This window comes from Bos indicus, chromosome 1 (assembly GCF_029378745.1).
Source record: "Bos indicus isolate NIAB-ARS_2022 breed Sahiwal x Tharparkar chromosome 1, NIAB-ARS_B.indTharparkar_mat_pri_1.0, whole genome shotgun sequence".
Taxonomy (NCBI): domain Eukaryota; kingdom Metazoa; phylum Chordata; class Mammalia; order Artiodactyla; family Bovidae; genus Bos; species Bos indicus.
Window position 1 is genome coordinate 112,153,656 of NC_091760.1, and position 20,396 is coordinate 112,174,051.

The 20,396-nt window shown below is 36.9% G+C and overlaps 1 protein-coding gene across 3 annotated transcripts in view; it reads right to left on the reverse strand.

The window, feature by feature from the left end:
- The window catches only part of GMPS (guanine monophosphate synthase), a 72,022-nt gene that overhangs the window by 30,523 nt on the left and 21,103 nt on the right, over positions 1-20,396 (reverse strand). For all 3 annotated transcript variants that reach the window (XM_070792694.1, XM_070792701.1, XM_019960473.2), the window contains exons 2-5: positions 12,724-12,905; positions 9,202-9,316; positions 3,379-3,476; positions 761-864 (exon numbers count right to left, since the gene is read on the reverse strand). In XM_070792694.1, coding sequence (XP_070648795.1) covers positions 761-864; positions 3,379-3,476; positions 9,202-9,316; positions 12,724-12,905 — 499 coding nt within the window. The remainder of the gene's footprint in view (positions 1-760; positions 865-3,378; positions 3,477-9,201; positions 9,317-12,723; positions 12,906-20,396) is intronic.

Here is a 20,396-nt window from a genome sequence, read left to right on the forward strand (position 1 = left end):
ACTTTTTAGGTGTAACATAAAAACAACAACTTTATGATAACTCCACTTTTTCTCTTTTACAGATATCCAGGATTACTGGTGATTATTTACAATTATTCAAGTAAGCAAGTAAAAAAAATGACAAACTGCCAGAACATCAACTCCTCTTCAAGAAAAACAGAACAAAAAATTGTTTAGAGCATTAACTAGCAAACTTCCTACAAAGGGCTGGATGTTATAAACTAAGCTTGGTGGGACATATGCATACAGTCCCTGTCATTTATTATAACCCTTAAATAATATAAAAAGCATTCTTAGTTCCTGAACATACAAAAAACAGTCTGTAGGCTGGATTTGACCCACAGGTTACCCTGGTTCAGAGCAATGCTCTGAATGCTTAGTCTGATGTTTTACAGACATCCAAGATACATGCCTATCTGTACCTAAAAATGTACCTATCTGTACCTCTCTAGCATGCTGTACATGCTAGAGAGGTAAACGGTTCTCAAAACTTTCCTGAGTTACAACAGATATATTTATGTTTGAAAAGCATAGTAGAATAAACAATTTTAAAAGTATTTCAGAGCAAACTAGTAAGTGACTTCTAGATAATCCTTCTAATATTAAATATCCTTCATGAGTTAACAATTGACCTTGACATTTACAGTATCTTTAAAAAAATTAAGAAACATCAAAAACAGTATCACATACAGAAACATGTTTATAAACTTTTCAGATAAACTTTTAAAAAGAAAATCTTCAAAAGTTTTAGAAGTTTTACCTGCTACAATGTTCCCAGAACGTGCCACAACCTTGAATCCATCAGCTACTTTGTCTACACTATCTCCATGGGTAAGTAAAACAATTTCTTCCTTCTGAAGACCCCTAAGTAAATAAAAAATAAAACAATATACAAATAGCTTTATTAGACACGATTAATGGAGTCTTTTGCTTTATTTTTTTCTAGCTTTACTGAGATATAATGACTTGTAACACTGTAAGTTTAAGGTGTACAATGTGATAATTTGATACACCTATATACTGTGAAATGATTACCACTAATTTAGTTAACACATCTACCACCTCACAGAATTACCATTCTTTGTGTGTAGTAAGGACATTTAGGCTCTACTCTCTTAGCAACTTTCAAATATACAATACATTGTTGTTAACTGTAGTCATCACGCTTTACATTAGATTCCTAGAACTTAATTCATCTTATAAACTGGTAGTTTTTTGCTTTAAAAGTTACTAGCTTCTATGCATAAATCAACAAAACAGAGAAAGTAGGTAACAGCACAACACTGCTAGAATTTAAATTTACTCTATTCATTATAAAGCCAATAACAATAATAAATACCAGGAAAAGGCAATCCATAAAAACTGAAACTGAATATATAAAGCTGGTGGTATAACCACACACACAGTTTCAAGAGGCTATCATGGTTTCAAAATTATATCTCTACTGGAATTAATCTTAAGAACAGAAGTAATTAATGGCATGGTTTAAAACAGATGTAAGTAACATTTATCAAACCAACTGTGCAGACTTTGGACCTTGATGTAAACGAATGAATTTTATAAAACATATTTGTTATATTATGAAAAAATTTGAATAAGGACTTTGTATTAAATAATATTAAGAAACAAAAATTAAGAATAAAGCAAGAAGATTAAGTACATTAAAACCAAAAGGATGTTTTGGGGGGGTTGTTACTGTCATCACTGTTCATTGTTATTTAGGATTAGTGTAGGCTGTAATTGAGTACCAGGATTTTAGAACTGTCAAGACAGAAAAACTTTAAATCTTAATCAGATCTTTAAAGTCTCTTGTAGTATCACATTCCACCAGCAAGATTCCTGAAGTAGTTCTCAAGAATTTGTTAGAGATACAGATGAATGTAAGCAACACCTCTCCATTATAAAGTAGAACAAGAAATGGATTTCAAAAACGTATTTTGGCAATGAGTAGCTTCAGTTCATAAAATTATTTTGAGCAACTGTTGCTTTTTTATTAATATCACTTTGAAAATGAGAATCTCTGAATACTGATATTCTTGTTCTAATATTAAAGAAAAGCCAGCCACAGCCAGTTTTGTGTAAAAACTGGGATTTCTCCATTTTAGACAAAAGGTCTTAACTTGGATTTTAAAACTGATTTGTCCAATTTGGAGAACACTATCCATTAAGAATTAATTTAGGTACAACTCTATGGAGGATGTAAGAATATATGTTAATAAAACAAATCTATAAAGATAATTAGCACAGTTACAAGAAATGATAATAAACCACATATGCACATTAACTGACACCAGCCTACATTTCATAGATTTAATGCAGTTAGGGAGAAATGTGATTTTTAAAGAAAAATGAACTGTCCACCTAAGTGGGTTATACCCAAAACATGGGAAAACCCAAAGAAAGAAAGAAAGTGACTAAAATTTAAGTTTTCTAGTCTTTCAGGAAGCTGAATGAAAACTCACCTGGTTTTTTGTAAAGCAGAAGATTTATAAATGATTCTAGAAAGCTAATGAACAGCTCATTCACCAATCTTTAAATACATTAGAGCTAATACACCTAAACTATTATCTGTGCTATGCTATGCTAAGTCACTTCAGTCATGTCCGACTCTGTGTGACCCCACAGACAGCAGCCATCAGGCTCCCCTGTCCCTGGGATTCTCCAGGCAAGAACACTGGAGTGGGTTGCCATTTCCTTCTCCAATGCATGAAAGTGAAAAGTGAAAGCGAAGTTGCTCAGTCATGTCTGACTCTTAGCGACCCCATGGACTGCAGCCTACCAGGCTCCTCCATCCGTGGGATTTTCCAGGCAAAAGTACTGGAATGGGGTTCCATTGCCTTATCAACCAGCAATAAAATCAATTAATACATTCACTATATTAAAAAGACAGTACACAAGATATACTTATGCTCAGTACAAAAAGTGCAATACATATTTAGTAATGAGGCCAGCAAATGGGTAGCTAGTTAAGCACCCAGAGAAAGAACATGGTAGAAGAAGATGTGTACAAACGCAGGCAGTTTAAAGCATTGTCTGTCACATCTGTCATACTAATATTTAGAATCATGCTCTGCTAAAAAGTGAAAAGGGAAAACTACAAATGTTGGCATCGCCATCTGCAATCCCAAATAGGGGTTTAAGACTGCACAACTGCTTTTCAATTCTGTCATTAAGTGCTTTTCTTATTCCTAATTAGCATCACCACCATCCTCTTCTGTCTTGACACTCAATTGGAAAACAAATATGACAATACCTTTGGCCAATGCCGTGGCCTTAATTTTGTCTAAGAATTACAGAATCTCCAATTTTGAAGAATAACATTCCCAGCTGTAAGTTACTCCTCTAACATTCTTACTGATATAAAAATATCTATCATACCTGAATAAGGAGCATGTGTTATCCACACTAATACTGAAGACTCCATCTTCTCTAACACTTTTTTTGTGCACAGTACCTCCAAATACCTTATTCATCATCTGTTCCAGGAGAAAATAAATTGAGGTTAATATAATTCAAAAGAAAATTACCCAATTTCTTACACTAAAAATTTTTATTTCTTGTTCTTAGGATAGCTGTTATGTTTGTGCCTTCAAAATACAGGAAGTTTGCTAACTGTAAATTACTTGTTATTATTATATATAATTATCTAGTTCTTAAAAGGAACAGTTGCAAAACTAGATTAGGAATTTGATCTAATGTTAATTTTTATTAAACACTGGCAAATTTTCCATTTAACATACTTTAATTCCTCTGTTAAAAATAAAGATTTCTTTATAAAAGATAAGTATTTCTTTAATATCTGAGTTTAATTTTTAAAGCATTTTAAAACACTCTTTGAACTCAGAAAGTACCCAGTTGGTATTAAAACTAGCAGCTATAAATTCCTCCAAACTGTTTAATCTTTGGCCCCAAAGGAACAGTCAGTCTGAAAGTCTACAGAAGGCTGTGCTGTGGAGATGGGATAAGCAATATAATCTGGTCTTTAATTTGTTCAAATCCCATCCACCTATAGACTTTTGTTTTAAGTAGTCTCTCCAGTCTGACCCTTCTGTGTCAATCTTCTTCATCATTTACATATGCCTAAACTCTTCCAACACAAAACAGATATACACAGGATTTTTAGGAACATTAAATCTGCATTGATAAAATCAATACAACCTATCTTCATTATGTCTGTTCCACAACAGGTGTCGTAAGATATCTGCCACAATGATACACTATGTAGGTGTACCCAGCACCCAACAGAAAAACAGGAAGAGGGCTAAACATGTGTTCATTCTTGCAATGCACAATGGCATATTCTTCAAATATGCATCAGCAAATGCTGCCCTCTACATTCTCCTGTTAGACATTGACTATAAAACTTCCTGCAATAAAGGTCTGCATGAAGTCCAGCAATTAAATAAAAAACAAAAAAAACACCTCCTAACCCGTTTAACCCAGTACTTCCCAAACTAAAGACTCATACGTCAAACACTTTCTGCAGCATCTTAACAAACACATAGTTGAAGAAACACTGCTGCAGTCTAATCAGTCCCCTTGCCTCTAATAGTGCCCATCTTCCAGAGATCGATGAATGTCAGCTACTAAAATATAAATATGACTGTGTTAGTCCATGATTAAATTCTTAATGGCTATCATCTATATTTGGGTTAGCAAATTTTTCCTGTAAAGGACCAGAGAATAAGTATTTTAGTTTTTGTAGGCCCTATTGTTTCTGAAGCAACTACTCAGTTCTTGTCGATGAAGCACAGAATCAACCACAGATATTTAAAGGAATGGATATGATGATGTTCCAATAAACTTTATTTATGGACACTGAAATTTGAATTTCATTTCATTTTCACATGTCATAGCATACAATTCTTTTTTAAAAATGTTTTTCAACTCCAACCATAAAAATCACTTTAAAATCATCAAAACCATTCTTAGCTTGCTGGTCATACAAAAATCAGGCAGTGGCCAGCTTTGGCAGCAGGCTGTAATTTGCTGACCTCCTGTCTACAGGATAAAGTCCAAGTCCCTTATACTCAACAAAGACTTTTCAATGCACTGCCTCCATCTAACTCCACTTTTCATATTTCCCATTATTCTCTACTCAAGCCATTTAAGCTAGTGTGATTAGCAATGTAGAATTAGCAATATTCTCTCCCCACCATGTCTTCAGGTCTGGTCACAGTACCAGTGGCCTAGCTAAGTATGTGGCCCAGAGCAGTCATTCAATTTGCTGAATGAAAAGTGAATGTTTTCCTCTATGTACCAGATGAACCTTGTGTGCCTCTGCCTCCTCTAAATTTCCAGTTCTTAATCAGAAGACAGCTGAATGGTCAAGCTGACCAAAGCTGCTGGAACACAACACAGTTTAAAACTCCACAAAGTCTAAATTAAAGGTTTTTATAAAGCCAAAGGCTTGCAGCAAAATTTAGAGCTATCTCACCTGTTCAGAAGGCTTTCATGTTTATTCTTGACTCCTAACTTATGTATGCATGTATGCTAGGTAAAAGTGAAAATACAAGGAACTGAAGGATCAGCTAAGCGTCTGTGTGTGGCAGAGGGGAGAGGGAATAACTTTATGTAAAGCAGAACACTCTACTTGGTTAAAATTTTGTTTTAATATTCTTTTTTGACTTAAGGAAATGGCTTCTGCTTTGGATTCATGCTAACCTTGAGGTCCTAAATGCCTCAAACAACAACAAAAGCCCTGTAGGTCTAGCAGGTTTACCGCTGCAATTGGGTCAGCTCCCCTTTTATCTGTCTTGTATGTCAAGATTTCAAAATAAATCTTAGATTTGGGAGGGGGAAATGAAAGGAAATTCTCCCAACAAAAAATTTAACAAAATCTGTGTGACAGTATATAAAGGAACCAAATGCTTGTAATAGAGATGTTTTCTTAAAAAAATGAAACTATAGTGAAGAGAGAAGTCAGAATCTAGAAGGTATATGCAATATATATAATTGGCAAAAGTTTAGCATCTAGCATATATAAAAACAATTTTAAAATTCAACAAAAAATGTGCAAAAATCATGACTAATCTTTACAGCAAACCAGACACTAATGACTAATGGCAAATAAATCCATGAATCTTAAAATAAGGAAAATGACCATTAAGACTACAACATGTCATTTAACACCTCTTCAGCTAGGCAAATTAAAAAAAAAAAATCTAACCTTGTCAAGGCCTGCAGGGATATAGAGCAAAAGGAATTTTTACATACTGCTGTGGGAAGGTATATTGGGGGAAAATAGTTCTTAGTGAAGTTGAGACTCAGCATTTCAATTAATGGTTAGCTTAGAGAAAATTTTGTGTATGTACAATACCAAAGTCCAAAAATATTCATGGCAGCATCTGTAACTGCAAAAACTTGGAAAAAGACCAGCAACGCTAACAGTCGAATATATCACTATTTGCGATACACTTGAATGTATCACTACATTCAAACAATAATTTCAGTAGTGAAAATAACTTAAAATTAGTGACTTTCAAAACCAAAACTGGAACTACACAAAGCATGAATTCACTTACATGAAGATCAACAGACAAAACTAGATAATATATTATCTAGAAATACAATGTGTATATATCTATAAAGAAAAGAAAGGGAATGAATAACAATTCAATAAAAGTGTTACTTACCTCTTGCTGGAAGATAGAACAATGTGGATTGGAAAAAAGTACAAAGAGAGTTTCAAAAGTTCTACTAATATTCTATTTCTTATGCTGAGTGACGGATAAACCATAATAGAAATAAACAGTTCAAGGAGCAGGACAGACTTTTTTCTTCCAAAGCAAAGAATTACCAGGAAGCAATCAGTAAGACTCAAGAGTTAATGGGAAAAGACAGTACATAAGATTTCAGGCTGCCATGGAGGGGGCAAACGTATACACTAGAGGGAGGCCTTTGGTGCTAACATTACCCAATCAAGAGTCTCTAGGAAGTGTTAGTCCTTTACAAACTGCACGTTAGCTACGAGGCATTATTTATATCAGCATTTTATAGAAAGATAATTTCTGCCCAAAGGAACAAGATCATTCTATTCCATTATCCTCCTATGAAAGCAGTAGGCAATTTTTTTATGCATTTAACATAAACAGACCTGGCTCTGGCTACCAACAGATCCATCCTGAATGACAGAAAATGTGGCCTCACAATTACAAGGGGGTACTGGCAAAATGGACAAGTAGCCACTATCATTTTATATTAAAGGAGCATATTTCACACCTATTTCACTCTAAGTGGGTCCTAAAAAAATATCCTGCAAGACTCTTCTTTATGTTATAATGGAAAATCGTAACAATTAGAAAGAAACAAAATCAACTAAAGCTGTTTTGCAGACCAGCAACTTCTAATATTCTGCCCTGTATTAAGAATAGAAATAAAAATATTCACATTCTTACATGAACACTGATTTATATTTCCTTCCTTTACTGAAAGCTCCAGAGATAGCCAGAAGAAAATATATTGGTCTGTTCACTTTCTAACTTTTGAACAGATTCCCTCTGAGCATTATTCATATCAGTACACAGGTTTCAACCAGACTGTTTAAAAAAAGAGAATGCACTGTTTTGCTCACTTACTAAAATGAGGAGGACACAAAAATGGCACCAGCAGCAGCTCCTCACGGCAGCACGAGCTTCACAAAATGGCTGCCACAAGCGCCCATGTCCCTAGGGTGAGCTCCAGTCGCTCCTGCCTCTGCAGCAGACTCTAAGATCAGCCGGTGAGTCTGACCCAGTCTCCTTCCAAATTACTGCATCTGCCCTGGGTCTTGGAGCATGTAAGTTTTTGTGGGTGCCCTTTAAGAAAGGAATCACTATTTCCCATGACCCTTTGTCTCTCCCAAAAGTAAGTCTCACTGGCCTTCAAAGCCAAATGTTCTGGGGGCTCATTTTCCTGGCATAGGATCCCTGTGCCCAAGAGAGAAGGTGAGCTCAGGGTTTTCCTACTCTACTATCTTGGCCACTACCCTACATATACCTAATTTACATTACAGTGAAGACACTTGGCAGACACCACCTTAACCAAATAATCTAAAGGAAAACCACCTATCACAGATTAATTGACATATGGCAACCCACTCCAGTGTTCTTGCCTGGAGAATCCCAGGGACAGGGGAGCCTGGTGGCCTGCCGTCTATGGGGTCGCACAGAGTCAGACATGACTGAAGCGACTTAGCAGCAGCAGCAGCCTTCTAATGAGATGCTGAGAAGAGCACAGCATTTGCTGTTTAGTTTTGCAAAGTCATATATGACTCTTTTGCAACCCCAGGGACTGCAGCATGCCAGGCTCCTCTGTCCATGGAATTTCCCAGGCATAATACTGGAGTGGGTTGCCACTTCCTTCTCCAGGGGATCTTCCCAACCCAGGGATCGAACCCATGTTTCCTGCATTGCAGGGGATTCTTTCCCACTGAGCCACCAGAAACACGAGCACATTACTCCTGTGCTATTCCTGCCGAAAACATATAACCTGAATCTAACAAAGAGGAAACATCAAACAAACCAAAACTGAAGACTATTCTACAAGGTAACGGGAATGCACTTTTTTTTTTTAATTGGCAAGGTCATGAAAGAGAAGGAAAGATTGAGAAATGATTCCAAACTAAAGGAATGTAAAGAGACATGACAACTAAATACAACACATGGTCTAGATTGAATTCATGACTTTTAAGAGACATTAATGAGCCTGTGAAATGTTAATGCAGTCTGTGGATCAGATGTGAACACCAAGTCAATGTTAACTTGCTGATTTTGATAACCATACTGTGGTTATGTAAGACAGAATTCTAGTACTTATACAACAAGTAACAGAACACCATGTTTGCAAATTACTCTCAAAATGGTTAAAAATGTTATAATTAGGGAATTGAGTAAATGTAAAAGGAGCTCTTTCTGAACTACTACTTCAACTTTCATGTATATTTAAATTTCATGTATATATTAAATATTTCATGTATATTTAAATTTTTTTTATAATGGACAGGGTTTTGTTGTAAGCAGTAATACATATAGTTTCTCCTTTGAAAATCCCCACTCAAATCAGTTTTGCCATACTAGTGTGGCAATTCATAAACAGTTTTAATATGAACAAATTCTCTCATACAACTAAATATCCTAAATGCTCTAAAGACAGAAAACACTAAAACAGTAGGAGTCACAAGCAGAACAAATTAACTTAAGGCAAATTCACAGATGTATGTACCTGCATGCCATAGCAAATTCCAAGAACAGGCTTGCCAATAGTGAATATTGCTGGATCAAACCAGGGAGCATCCTCTGCATACACAGAATTAGGCCCTCCAGAGATGATAATAGCACTGTGGATTTAAAGAAGACAGTAACGAAGAATCTTTGTTAATTTTTATACAAGGTCTATGCCCTCTCTTGCTTGTACCACTGAGGGAAACTCAATACAGACTCAGATTTTGTTATGTTTTTAGTATACCACAGCAGATCCAGATTTTATCACAGCTAATTAATAGTCTCCTACACAGCTTTTTTTTTTTTTTTTCTTTTGGACTGTGTGACATGTGGGATCTTAGTTCCCCAATCAGAGATCAAATCCATGCTCCATACCACCTGTAGTGGAAGTCTCAAGCACTGGACTGACAGGGAATCCCCTACACAGCTATTTTTACTCTGTTTTATTGCAATATGGGAAAGCTGACCAATTCAACAGTCACTTGTTTATAAGCACAAACTTCCAAACATATAAAACCAATGTCTCAATCTATGAAGGTAAGCCTGAATTTGTTTTGTTTTCCTCATCAGTGGAGGAAGTAAATGAGAATTCTCAAGGCAGAAGGTGAAAATACACGTCTTCTGAGAGGTTAAGGAGGAAAGCAGTTACACAGCGGGACAAGTGAAAGTATTATGAAGGCCCTGGATTATGCAGAGCAAAATACAATAAAGAATATCAGACAATGTGAAGAATTACCTAATTTTGCCTGTTTACAACCTGTCCAGTATTCCCAACAATTCTACCTGAGACCCAGAAGTAGGAGCCAACATGACCTGCCTCATATGCCCTGCTCTCAGAACCCAAGTCAGTATTCTATAAATTAGAATTTATAGAGCATTCTATGGGTTAACTTGGGAACAGACTATTTGTATAAAGAAAGCTGAAAAATGAGGCTGGCTTCTGACACAGGTAACCTTGGTCCTCCCCATTCAATCAAAAAATTTTGGAACACTTTAATATCATGATTTTTACATAAAAATACAGATTTCTATATTTTCTTTAGGAAAAAAATCTGCTAACATTGGACTCATTCTCATGGCTACAAATAACTGGAATCACAGAAAGATTTGCACCTTCCGATTACTTAGGCTCCCCCGTTTGTCACACACACCCACTTATACAATACAGGCATGTTGTTGCTTAGTCACTAAGTCATGTCGGACTCTTTTGGGGCCTGGCCCATGGACTGTAGCCAGCCAGGTTCCTCTGTCCACGGGATTTCCCAGCCAAGAATACTGGAATGGGTTGCCATTTCCTTCTCCAGAGGATCTTCCCAACCCAGGGATCAAATCCAAGTATCCTGCATTGGCAGGTGGATTCTTTACCACTCAGTCACTTGGGAAGTCCAAATTTCTAAAGGAAAACACATTCCAAGATGTAACCAAAATCTACTTACAAACAAATCTGGATTACAATCCACTGTATAATCAGTGGCTGCCTGCCATGTAAAAACATAAACTAAAATGACAGACTTGTAATACATCCAATAAAATAATATAAATCATGAAAATTACTCAATTTAAAAAAAATATATATAATAATCTGAGTGAGGACAAAAGCCCTACTCTCTGAACTTTATATTGGTAACATGAATCTTGGTATACATTATGTTCGTTAGCTTATCTCTTGCAAACAGACTGAAGACAATCTCCTTACTCAAGATGATAAATGGGACATCCCTTTAAGATAACAATTTTAAAGGGGAATGGGGCTAGCCCTAAGGGTAGATATGTAACCTAGCTCCTTAAAAATGCAGAAGCTAAAACTCTGTAAAATATATTCAATAACCAAGATCTCTAGAATTTCAGTATGTTACATTTAGTTTTATAAATGATAACCACCATGGGACTGCCCAGCATCCCTCATTAATCTGCTATAAGATTCTTAATACTATTAAAAAGAAAAAGCAATGGACTTAGTCAAGGATAAAACTCAAGCAGCATTTAAGCCAATTATGAAAATTCTTATCTCAATAAGCTTGAGAAAAGCTAATCACTCTTTCTGAGTTTTCTATTTCTACCCTGCTATTATTTTGAAATAACTTGCAATTACAAGGCCCAGTAAGTCTCAAGGCATTCCAGATACCAGCTTATGTATCAAGCAGATCAAGCTCTAAAAACAGGTAGGTTAAGATGTCTTTCAAGTCATAAATCTAAAATTTATTCTAGTAAAAGGGTGATCAAATGGCTATCTCAGCAGAAAGGATCATGGTAAGGAAAGCAACAGTGCTATAGTTCCCGTTCTCCTACAGAGAGAAGCAGCTGTTGGTGAAGCAGGACCTAGAAACTGTTTACGATCAGGTAATCCGATGACAAGAAAGTCAGACTTCTATTGTCAATATTGGTTAACCTATTCCAGAACATTTGATTTCAATTAGTTTGCTGGGAATTTTTGTCTGTTTGCTTTGGATTTGGGGAATGATGGAGCTTGGATTTGACAGAGAGCCATTCAGATTCCCTACAGTTTTAATTCCCTTAAAATTGGTTCTCACTGGCAAATCAAGACAGTTGAATAAGATAAACTCAAAGCGTTCCTTCTTACTATAAAATTATCTGCATCCTACAACTAAAACAGAGTTAAATGTTTTCTGATTCACAATTCACTCCATTTCAAAAATAAGAAACAAAGGATAATGTATACACATTTATAAAGTTTCTGAAAGGTAACCATTTGTCTGAAGGAAAAACATTATATGCTTTTAAGAAAAATTAAACATACTGAATTTTGGAAGAAATACAACACCAAATCTTGAGAGCTAATTAAGGTGCTTGTTTCTGAATAACGATCAATAAAAAGCAAACATTAATTCCAAGAGAAAAGACACAGCATTAACCAAAAATAGTTGTAGGACAAAGTTACATATAAATTGAACGTCATTTTGACTAGTTTTAATAGTACAAGTTATAGAATTAGCCCTTAAATTAGAAATCTTCATAATTTAGAAACTAGTCTCCTGGGATAGGAAGCAAAAGGGACGCACTGTACACAGCATTCTCTAATTTAGGTACTCTAACCATTATATATATCCCTTTGATCAAGTAATCTGGGATGAATGAATGACCATAACAGCCAAATCTAAGTCTGATGCAGAAATCCTATACAACAGCAGTCCCCAACCTTTCTGGCACCAGGGAGTGGTTTCATGAAAGACAAGTTTTCCATGGGTGGGGGTAGTGTCAGGATGATTCTCATACATTACATTTGGTGCAGACTTTATTCTAATCTAATGCCACCACTGATCTGACAGGTGCCGGACCTTGGCCCAGAAGTTGGGGACCCCTGCTATAAAACATAAAATATTCAAATGATAAATTCTTAAACTCTGCAAATAAAATTAACATAATCTTCTCCTTTAATTTTAATTTCTTTTAATGTCAAGAGCTATGGAAAATGTCTTGTATTAAAACCAATCCATTTTATTTTCATTAAAAAATTCAGTGTCCAAGCAAATTAATAATAAAATATCCTGCAATCTAATCTCACCGGAATCCTTGCTCTTTTATGGCAAATGCTGGTGTTTCCAAAGGGAAGATTTCAGACTGCACGAACAGTTCCCTCACTCTTCGGTCTATGACTTTTCCGTACTGAGCACCCGCATCCAGAATGACAACAGCTCCTTCATTGTGGTGGTGGCCATCCTTGAGGTCCCCTCCAGCATTTTCCAGCTGCAAATATGAACACAGAACTTTCCTAATTATGAAAATCAGATGTACTTTTAATAACTATGGTCACTGTCAGCTCCAAAAACACGTAGAAACACAAACTTAATGTTAACTTAGGATTTTGGATTGCTAATTCAAAAACACTTCTTTAAAGGAAAGACTTTTATACATATTAACACACAGGCAATAAACAAAAGCTACCATCTACTGACTACATGGAAATAGAGGAAAACAACAGAATGGGAAAGACTAGAGATCTCTTCAAGAAAATGAGAGATACCAAGGGAACATTTCATGCAAAGATGGACTCGATAAAGGACAGAAATGGTAGGGACCTAACAGAAGAAGAGGTGGCAAGAATACACAGAAGAACTGTACAAAAAAGATCTTCACAACCCAGATAATCACGATGGTGTGATCACTCACCTAGAGCCAGACATCCTGGAATGCGAAGTCAAGTGGGCCTTAGAAAGCATCACTACGCACAAAGCTAGTGGAGGTGATGGAATTCCAGGGGAGCTATTTCAAACCCTGAAAGATGATGCTGTGAAAGTGCTACACTCAATATGCCAGCAAATTTGGAAAACTCAGCAGTGGCCACAGGGCTGGAAAAGGTCAGTTTTCATTCCAATCCCAAAGAAAGGCAAAGCCAAAGAATGCTCAAACTACTGCACAATTGTACTCATCTCACATGCTAGTAAAGTAATGCTCAAAATTCTCCAAGCCAGGATTCAGCAATACGTGAACCATGAACTTCCAGACGTTCAAGCTGGTTTTAGAAAAGGCAGAGGAACCAGAGATCAAATTGCCAACATCTGCTGGATTATCGAAAAAGCAAGAGAGTTCCAGAAAAACATCTATTTCTGCTTTATTGACTATGCCAAAGCCTTTGACTGTGTGGATCACAATAAACGGTGGAAAATTCTAAAAGAGATGGGAATACCAGACCACCTGACCTGCCTCTTGAGAAACCTATATGCAGGTCAGGAAGCAACAGTTAGAACTGGACATGGAACAACAGACTGGTTCCAAATAGGAAAAGGAGTACGTCAAGGCTGTATACTGTCACCCTGCTTATTTAACTTATATGCAGAGTACATCATGACAAACGCTGGACTGGAAAAAGCACAAGCTGGAATCAAGATTGCTGGCAGAAACATCAATAACCTCAGATATGCAGATGACACCACCCTTATGGCAGAAAGTGAAAAGGAACTAAAAAACCTCTTGATGAAAGTGAAAGAGGAGAGTGAAAAAGTTGGCTTAAAGCTCAACATTCAGAAAACGAAGATCTGGTTCTTCGTTTGATCCCAAAATGGCATCTGGTCCCATCACTTCATGGGAAATAGATGGGGAAACAGTGGAAACAGTGTCAGACTTTATTTTTTTGGGCTCCGAAATCACTGCAGATGCGACTGCAGCCATGAAATTAACAGACACTTATGCCTTGGAAGGAAAGTTATGACCAACCTAGACAGCATATTAAAAAGCAAAGACATTACTTTGCCAACAAAAGTCTGTCTAGTCAAGGCTACGGTTTTTCCAGTGATCATGTATGGATGTGAGAGTTGGACTGTGAAGAAAGCTGAGCACCAAAGAATTGATGCTTTTGAAGTGTGGTGTTGGAGAAGACTCTTGAGAGTTCCTTGGACTGCAAGGAGATCCACCCAGTCCATCCTAAAGGAGACCAGTCCTGGGTGTTCACTGGAAGGACTGATGCTAAAGTTCAAACTCCAGTACTTTGGCCACCTTGTGCGAAGAGTTGACTCACTGGAAAAGACTCTGATGCTGAGAGGGATTGGGGGCAGGAAGAAAAGGGGACGACAGAGGATGAGATGGCTGGATGGCATCACCTACTCGATGGACGTGAGTTTGAGTGAACTCTGGGAGTTGACGATGGACAGGGAGATCTGGCGTGTTGCAATTCATAGGGTTACAAGAGTTGGACACGACTGAGCAACTGAACTGACTGACTACATGATACAGTCACTTCATGTTTATTCCATCTTACACACATTATGTAGAACTAAGGTAAGCATACGGTCCAGCTGTGCCAAAACACTGCACAGGTCTATGCTAGTCTGTTACACTGGCATTATTACTAACAGTGCCTCTGTCAAGTCTCAAACGTGTCCCAGTCTGGGTGGTGAACTATACAATCACCCTAACTGTCACAGCATTCCTATGAGGGACATACTGATGAGAACCGAAAGTTTCCTGCCAGAGTATATAAGCATACCCAAACTCACTTTATTAGGTTTTTTTATATTATCTGAGGAAAATCACACATATACATGTGTCTGACCAACAATACTACATTTTTTAATGTGTTTTAATATTATCTCAGACTCCCCTGTAGCTCAAACGGTAAAGATCTGCCTGCAGTACAGGAGACCCAGGTTCGATCCCTGAGTTGGGAAGATCCTCTGGTGAAGGAAATGGCAATCCACTCCAGCATTCTTGCCTGGACAATCCCATGGACAGAGAAGCCTAGCAGGCTACCGTCCGTGGGGTTGCAAAGAGTCGGACACAACTGAGTGACTAACACACACAATCCCATCTCTGACAAGTATACACAGAGAACACTTTTCTGGAGAACAATTTGGCAAAAAAAAATTTAACTCTATGTGCTGAAATAGTTATCTGGAGTGTACTAAAATATTCGCCTGGAACTGACTTCAAAATAATAGAGTAGGTGGGTATGGACGAAATAAGATTGCCTGGGAACGAAATCACTAAAGTTGGGTGATACATGTACTGTCCTCACTTTAGTCTCTGTTCTGTTTTCACACATTTTTACATAAGAAAAAGCTTTAAAATGTGTATGTATCTTGAAAATCCACTTGGAAGCATAAAGAATATGAAAAACATTTATAACATTTTGGGTAAAAATACAAGAGTATATGAATATATATGAAGAAGAAATGTATAAACAGATATACACCTATATACTAATAGAGGCAATAGAGAAATGGAGCTACAGTAGGCGATTTAAAATTTTTCTTCATGCTCTTCAGTATGTTCATATACATGTCATAGTTTTCCCCCCTCCAGTTGTAAAATCTGCACAGTAAAAAATACTTAAGCCCAGCCCTGGAGGCATGTTTTTTAATCCTTTCATCCCTTATCCCTCTCCATTTATGTGAACAAATAAATGGAGGCCTCACAACACCACTAACTCTTCACAGCAGTAATGAAAAAAAAGCAACAATCACAGCCATCTACAGAGGAGGATCTGTGAGAGGGACCCAACCACAGGCCAGAAGGAATTCCTCAGATCGCGAAATGAAGGTTGTAATCGTAACACTGAGCAGTGTAGAATAATCAGATCACAGAAAACAGATGTTTTTAGAATATATTAATGCAACAAATGCTAAAACTTTCTCCTTTCAAATCTTTACCCTTAGTATACATACAGAAATACACACACACATTCCCCTGTTAAGGAATTTATTGAAAAAAATATTTTTAATCTTTTTTTTTAATAAAGAATTTTTGAAAGACTATCATGTTACTGTATAAGTGTCTCGGATTAGTTCCATTATCATCTTCACAATTGTCACCAAATCCAAGTACAACCTGATATTTCGTATTAAGGACAGAGTTCTCACTTTGCATGATTCTGTTGTGTAAGAATTTCATTCCATGTTTTACACCAGGGTTTAGTTAACTAAAGGCTTCCCTAGTGGCTCAGATAGTAAAGAATCTGCCTGCAATGTGGCAGACCTGGGTTTGATCTCTGGGTTGGGAAGATCCCCTGCAGGAGGGCATGGCAAGCCACTCCAGTATTCTTCCCTTAAAAATTCCATGGACAGAGAACCCTGGCGGGCTACACACAGTCCATGGGTTGCAAAGAGTCAGATACGACTAAACAACTAACATTTACACTTTTTCACACTTTTAGTTAACTAAGAACAGTCCCCAACACCATGGCTCCAATTTCTGCTAACATATTAACTATTACATAAAGTACAAACTTTGCTCCTCAGTCCACAAATCGTCACATAAATAGCAGATGAACATCATAATCAGTGGCCAATCATGTCCCTCTTTCAAAGTGTATTGGCAACTAGTCACTGCACAACACACAGCTGAGGGTACAACTGTGTCGTCTCCTTGTTGCCCAGTGACAAATCTACATGCCATTTTACACATATTCAAAGGGCAGTCTAACCAATAAAGGATCAAAGTACAGCAAAGAAATGAAAAGTGATATGCTGGAAGTGAATTTCAAGTCCAAAGTAAATGGAGTTATAGAAGAAGTAGCTGGTGGTGGCAAGGATGACACCGCTGCAGAGGACTTTAGTGAAGGCGAAATGATCAACGAGGGAAGTGGTTGTAATAAAAAGAATGACAATGTCCCAGAGGAAGGGACTCCAAGAAAATACTTCAAATATTTGAAAATACAACAAACTCTTGGAGATATTTCATAACATTCAAGTGCAAAGGATAAAATGTTAAAAGTCATCAAAGCATACAAAAACTGTGAAGAGAAGCACTGTGTACAAACTTATCAAGAGTAGTTTAAAAATAAAACACAATTCTCAATGTTTCCAATGTTTTAAGTTACACTAAATGTTAGTTTCACTACTTCTTTATATTATACATCTCTATTCTTTATAGTAATAACAGGAAGTTTATATTCTAACAAAACTTTTTAAAACATAAGGAAACCATCACAATTTTCCCATTGATTACAAGATTGCTTTGCATGGTTTCACCTGGTAAGTTCATTTTTATAATCATTTTACTACCACATAGTAAGGACTCCTATTTATTTAAATCAACAAGTTTTTCTTAAATAAATGGGTTTTTAATAAAAATGTATAGTGCTTACTTAGCACATTTTAAAACTGTTCAAGCAAATGACATCAGAGATCACTGAGGAAACAATGAACCTTGCCTCATACTTCTCCACTTCAGCTATCAACTTGCTTATCTAGCATAGTTTCAACAACTCAGGGAAAAGCAAAAGGACACCAGTGATAAAAGGGAAAGTTCCTTTCCCTGAAGACCCTGAATCTATTTATTCTTACTTCACACAGAGTTACAGTTTGATCATTAAGCTCCCAAACCTTCCACCGACTAGAAAAAGCACCCTAAAGAGAAAAACAGCTCATTAATCACATCAATAGTAGAGACAAGCAAAATTCAACATCAGGAGACAGAAAAAACCTATTGTATCTATTTTAAAAATTGATTTAAAAGTAAATACAAAGGCTACCCCTTCGCAAGTGACCTGAAGTCATCATAATAAATATTCATGTTTTAAGATAGTAAGAAAACAGTATTAAGTAAAAACTAAATCATATTCAGTACCCTATTTTAGAATAAAGCAAAAGAATCTTGCAAATTCTTAGACAGCATCATTTTTGGATCTTCCTGAAGCTCCACATATCACTGACCAACCAGACAGCAAAGCCAAAACCCATGACATATATAACTAAATACCAAGTTATCCCCCAAGGTCCCCAAAATACAATCTGGTGAGAATGAACTACCACAGCCACAATCCCTGGTGTGAGGGAAGCACCATTAAAGAAAACAAGAAAAAGCCAAAATACCGACAGGTACAAGCTTAAAAAAAAGCAGGGAGCCAATTTAAAAATAGCAGCTGCGCTGGAAGGAGGGATGGCCACTCCAAAGGTGCAGAGGCAGCAGGAGATCGCACAGTAAGGCCTCCAGGAGAGAATGGTTTTAATTCCCATGAAGCTTTGAAACTGACAGAACTGGACTCCCTTGTGGGTCAGAGCTCATGCATGACAAGGAGCAACTGCTGGGATCAGAATCATAATTAAGCAGGATAAGGAAAACAGAAGTGCTCTAAGTGTTAGTTGCTCAGTCGCAGCCAACTCTTTTGTGACGCCATGGACTGTAGCTCACCAGGTTCCTCTGTCCATGCAATTCTCCAGGCAAGAATACTTAGGTTGCCATTTCCTTCTCCAGGGGAATGTTCCTGACCCAGGGATTGAACCTGGGTCTCCTGCATTGCAAGCAGATTCTTTACCATCTGAGCCACCCACCAGGGAAGCACCAAGAAAAACAGAAAGGCCAGATAAAGCAGGGGGAGGAATCCATGCCAGGAATGCTTAGAAAACAAACGGCCATAATTTTAACAGAAGAAGGAGCTCTATCAAGTTGTAGAAGTTTAGAAAGGTAGTCTAAAGTAGTCAAGTTATCTGAAAGTTTAGAAGGTAGTCTAAAATGCAAAAAGAAATGCTGGGACTTCCCTAGCGGTCCACAGGTTAGGATTCTGTGCTTCCACTGAAAAGGGCACAAGTTCAATCCCTGGTTGGGGAACTAAGATTACCACAAGATTACCGCAGGTGGTCAAAAAAAGCAAGAAGCACACCTGATACTAACACAACATTGTTAATCACCTATACCCCAATATAAAATTAAAATTTAAAAAATTAAACTGCAAGAAGTTAAATTAGAATGGAAGAAAAACAATAAGCAGAGAAGTTAAATCCCAAAGTTATTAAAAGTAAAAAAGGAAATAAGGAATAGAATAATATCTTTAAAGAGAGCAAGAGAGAAAGGCAAACTCAAATGCCAGATCAAAACTGGAATGTGCTATTTCTAAATGAGACAAAAGGTATGCAAAGGATGAAAGAATATGAATAAAAATCAGACTAAAACCCAAAAGGATCAATCCCAAGACATACTCTTAACAATATTATTGGGCTTCATAGAAAAAAAAAATCTTGACTATTTTGGGTAAAAACGTAATTCAATCAACTACACATCTGTTATGTAGTTTTCTTGATATGTGTCTTATGTTACAATGAAAATTTTTTAAATAAAGCAAAAGAAGGGAAGTAACAGCCTATACCTATTCTTTTAGGTGTCTTACGTACTTTCTTACTCGTAATACATTTGTTTTACAGATGAAGAAAATGTCGGTTGCCTAGAGATAGGACTAAAATGTAAGCTTTTCCAACCCCAAAATAATTAGCACCACAGAAGGAAAGTGGGTAAATAATCTTCAAAGTTATTTTATTCTTTAGTATTTTGGTACTTAAAAGGGGTAAGCTTTATTTTAAAAAGTTTTCTTACATGAGTAAAATAATGTTCTGTTCGTGTCTGAGAAAACTACTATTTTATAAATCATTTTTGAAACTGAATTTCATCAGTACTAAGTTTATTCAAGTTCAGTTCAGCTCAGTTCAGTCGCTCAGTCGTGTCCGACTCTTTGCAACCCCATGAACCGCAGCACGCCAGGCCTCCCTGTCCATCACCAACTCCCGGAGTTCACTCAAACTCACATCCATGTAGTCGGTGATGCCATCCAGCCATCTCATCCTCTGTCGTCCCCTTTTCCTCCTGCCCCCAATCCCTCCCAGCATCAGAGTCTTTTCCAGTGAGTCAACTCTTCGCATGAGGTGGCCAAAGTACTGGAGTTTCAGCTTTAGCATCATTCCTTCCAAAGAACACCCAAGACTGATCTCCTTCAGAATGGATTGGTTGGATCTCCTTGCAGTCCAAGGGACT